At 41.6% G+C, this 4,772-nt stretch overlaps 1 protein-coding gene across 1 annotated transcript; it reads left to right on the top strand.

The window, feature by feature from the left end:
- Nucleotides 1–1,831: 1,831 nt before the first annotated feature.
- On the top strand, nt 1,832–3,556 carry LOC114356842 (uncharacterized; the record flags this gene model as incomplete). Its single annotated transcript, XM_028310201.1, has 2 exons — nt 1,832–2,011; nt 3,343–3,556. Coding segments are annotated over exons 1-2 (348 nt in total), but the record flags the coding sequence as incomplete, so codon positions are not given.
- Nucleotides 3,557–4,772: the final 1,216 nt, after the last annotated feature.

Here is a 4,772-nt window from a genome sequence, read left to right on the forward strand (position 1 = left end):
CGTTCACACCCACAAGATGAACCGACGACCTGTTAAAGGTAGCAGGAAGGTGCTGGATGCAGGCCACTACCAACCGTGCGATGTGGAAGTGATTGGGGAAGGCCTTTGTTAAGCAGTGGATGTCCTGTGCCTGAAATGATGATGATGATGAAACGATCAATATTTTCTGTCTCCCAGGAGCATCATGGAGCGTGTCCTTGGAGTCGTTATGCGAGAAGGCACGCGCCTCCTGGCGTGCCGGCGCCGGCGTGCTCGAGCGCGCGGGAGGGCTGGCCGCGGCCGCACGCGCCGCGCGTGCCCGCTGCGTGCGCGCCACCGCCGCGCACCGCACGCACGCGCGCGCCGCCGCGCTCGCGCACCACGCGCGGCTTAGAGCGCTGGCGCACGCGCAACTGCACGCCGAGGTCAGTCGCGACTAGAGATTAGGGCATGCAAAAACCGAACTTGTCGATTTTTTTTTTTTAAAAACCGAAGTAAACCGGTTTTTTCGGGTTTTTCGGGTCGACTGTTTGTAAGTAAATAAAAATGCTGCAAATTATAATAAAAATCATTTTATTTCTTTTATATTCTAGTTTGACAAGATGAAATTACATGTTCTGAACATAATATTGTGAGATCAGTTGAATAGTTTAATTAAAAATCAAATATAAAGAGATCAACAATAGGATACTTCGCTCATTAGCAAAGCAAAACCTTTGGTCATAGTTATGCTTAATTAAATAATATGTAAGTTGACACTGACAGAGACTAGCAATAATAATAATAGCAAATAGCGGCAATGGTCAATTACAAAGCGCGTTTCATTTTGCGCGCGCGCGCGCTTATAGCTTTACCTAGAAGATACATGGTACTTTAGTTCAATACCATAACCATAGACTATACTCTACTCATTCACATTGCATCACAATAATCGTTTTTATTGTATATGACTAAAGAACGATGTTTTTGTATAAGTTATTAAATTATCTAAAATCGTAAAAGAAAAACCGAAATAATCGAAAGCCCCGGATTTATAACTGACAAAAACCGAGTTTCAAATTGTGTCGGTTATCCGGTTTGCATGCCCTATTAGAGATGTAAATTGACTGAATCTGACCGGTCACGATGATCAATCCATTTGACTCAATATTACTGAACTACCACCAAATAATTTATTCATTTAGGTACCGAATACGTTGCTGCGTGCGTGCCATTTGAGCACCCTTTATTTGTAAAATAGTGAGATACAGGTCTTAACGCAACGTTTATTATAATGTGACTCATTAATAAACTTCGCGTTAAGACCTGTGCCTTACTATTTTACACTCGATAGCAAATAAATCGCACCACCCGCGACGCGAACTTTAAAGATTTTCTTTGGACACAATAATGTTGCCCCAACAATATTGGTGTTATTTGAAAGCCCAATAAATATCCTTAAAGAAAAACACATTTAATTTCTTAATAAATGATTAACATATACCATAAATTTTAATGTGACTTGAAAAAAGACCTCACTTTGGGCTCACCTCTGGGATCAATTAGACCAAATTTTATGGTTATAAAACCAAATAATGATCACACGTGTCCTATTTAACAGATGGATAGCGATTAATCCCAACTTAACAGTTTTATAGCCATAAAAGTTGGCTCAAGCGTAACTATCTATTTTTTGAAGAAGTGACTTTGGATCCTTCTAAAGAAACATTTTTGGGGTAAAAACCTTTCCTATAATGAAATGAAGTTTAGAACTAGGCTTTTGAATGGTACCAATATTGGTGTGAAGTGGGGATGCATACGTTTGAAAGTGCTTGTCGCGGGTGGTGCGATTTATTTGCTGTCGAGTGTAGTTAAAATGGAACGCGAAAGTTTAAAATCTTACTCTTTATTTGCTTGGTATGCAGGTGGTGGGCGGCGCGCAGGACCCGGGCCCGCTGCTGGCGCGGCGCGCGCGTGAACTCGGCGCGGCTGGAGACAGACTAGCGGCCGCCGCGGCGCGCGCGCAGGCACTCGTCACCGCCGCGCACCAGAGGTATGTCATGTACAGTCACGGAATTTATTTATTTATTTATTAGGTCTACCAACATTGTTACATAACAACATGTACACTTAAAAATAACAATTATGAACAAAGTTACAATGCAACAACAATTATAGGCTGACACAACATGCAATTTAGATTCAATGCAGTTTGTTCCGAACCGTTCCATGCACACATAAAAGACATTTAATCATATCAAATCTGACACAAACAGTTGAGACGCCACAAAGGAGTATAGTTTCCTTTTATACTGTGTTTGGGAGTAGTGCAGGAGATCACTTTCGGTGGCACCAGTGGCCCCGTAGAACCTGTTATATTCAACGCAGAGTCTATTTAACGACATTTTGTGCTCCCAGATTTGTCCTACGTATATAGGGAATGAAAAGGTTCGTCAGTTTTCAAATTGATTCCTTCAACGAATCGCGATCACATATTACCTTTTGAAACTATGTTACAGAATAATCTCGAGTTAGATAAAATAATCTTTAACTGTTCGTCAGTAAAGTTCAAAATTATTCAGATCGAAGTTGTTTGACGATTTAACTTGTCAAGAAGATTATTATGATTGATAAACTGAAACCTTCTTGTTGGTTCAACCTGACATTATCTATTAAATAAATAAAAACTACATTTTGTAACATTGCACTGATCGATGGAAAAATAAACAAGCAAAACCTTATTCGTTAGCAAACATGACGTTTGCTTATTAGACATTTATTTAAATGTTAGCAGCACTGTTTCTTGCACGGTTATGTTGGCAGGTTTGACTCTTACAGTACCTAGTGCAAGCGAAAACCGACACTAAGGTGACGAATTTTTTCATTCCGCGACTGTACTACCCTACCACTTACCAACAGTCAAACCACACATGTAATGCAAATAAATGATTTGATTTGGTAACTACACTTTTATTGTTTACTAGCTTTTGTTCTCGGCTTCGTACGCTTGGACCCCCATTAGTCCGTCGCAGAGTATAGACGCTGCAAGCGACGTTTTCCATATATTTTTTTAGACGCAACGCAGCGCAATGGACCAATGGGGCCTCACCCTTAGTTTCGTAAAATCCGTTTCTATAAGGAACCTACCTGCCCAATTTCAAGTTGGTAGGCATTTTAGTTTCTAAGATTTCGTGATGAGTGAGTCAGTGAGTTCCACTGTTTTTATGTTTTCTATTGCCTAATACCATAGATATCTGCACCAATGGTACTGGTGTTTTAATACGTTTGGAGATATCTCACTGTCATCTTCATTTTCTTATTTTTTTTTATGAGACAGGTGGCAAACAAATGACAATATTGTAATAACAAAACATTCGTCCTCAGAGTGAAATGGGGCGCCGGCGCGAACCCGGCTCTATCCAGCGTGGTGGTTTCCTTGGAACGCGCGTGGGCCGCACGTCGCGCGCGCGCGCACGCGCTGGCCGCGGGAGCACGCCAGCTGAGCACGCACGCACGCCGCGCGTCGATGGCGCGCGCCGCCGCCGCGCGACACAAGCACGCCAAGGCGCTGCGCACGTCACTCGCGCACTGGGAGAAGGTCAGTGACTTACAATACCCGGCGATAAATATTGCACATCTACCTTAAGAAAGAGAAATCGCCTAATTTCGGTTTCGTAGAGCGTTATCACTGTCGCACTTGAACAACGACTGGCATAATGACGTTTTGTCAAAGTGTAAACAAACTTTATTTTAAATGTGTGCAATTGATTTTGTGAATTATAATGCTAAAAACTTTTATAGTCGTGAAAGAAAAGTGGTTCACAATAATATTGTTAAAGTATTTTTCGAAGAGAAATACTAAGGGTTCGGTGTGCGACAGAGATAACGCTCTACAAGCCGAAATTAACCGATTGTCTCTTTCCAAAGGTCGAAGTGCAATATTTATTGCCGGCTATTGTAAACTATACGTGACTTTTTTTTATTTTTGAGAATAAAACGTGAGTAACAATTATAGGAATCTTGAAGGGCCCGAATTGAAAGGCAGCAACACTCGTGAATTTGGTTTACTTCCAAACTCTTGACGATAAAATTACAGAGCGTTTACAATCTTGCCGGGTTGCCAGAGAGAAGAGAGCTTATAGTTACAGTACCATAGACAAAATAATTCTAAAGGTCTAATAAACATGCCGATAGGTGGCGCTCTAGGCGGGTTTGCTTTACAATTTAATCGTTATTCGAGCCTTATGGGCCTCTTTCAATTTAGACGTTTCGAGGACGTTTATCTTGCGTTTGCGAGACCGCACACCGTAAATTGTATGATAACTGCGTCGAAATAAAATTGACAGTTACTAATAGTTAGTGTGCGGTCTTGCAAACGCACGACAGACGTCCTGCTGAAAACGTCTTCAACTTCATATTTGAAAGAACTCTAAGATTTGTGACTGAGTAAATCTACATTTATTCATATGAAGTGGAAAAAAAGCAAAGATTACAAAATAACATTTTTTATTTAAAATAAAATCTCAGAAGTCTTCCAACTTCTTCAATTTTAACCAAAAACATATTAACTAAATTATCTATTCTAAACATATTTATCCAGTACACGAAAGCCTCAGTTTCATTTTCCACATAGAAGCGAACTGTACATCACTACAGTCCTGTTTGTTCCTTGATGAAGTCCCGGATGGGCTTGGAGGCGATGTCGGCGAAGACACTCGGCGACAGCGCCTGTCCGCAGCCGCGCCCGTACGAAACTATGCCTACCGCCATACCGTCTTGGATCGCCGCGCCGCCAGAATCGCCCTGCGACAAGG

The sequence above is a fragment of the Ostrinia furnacalis genome, unplaced genomic scaffold (genome assembly GCF_004193835.3).
Source record: "Ostrinia furnacalis isolate ACB-3 unplaced genomic scaffold, ASM419383v2 OfSCF2980, whole genome shotgun sequence".
NCBI lineage: Eukaryota > Metazoa > Arthropoda > Insecta > Lepidoptera > Crambidae > Ostrinia > Ostrinia furnacalis.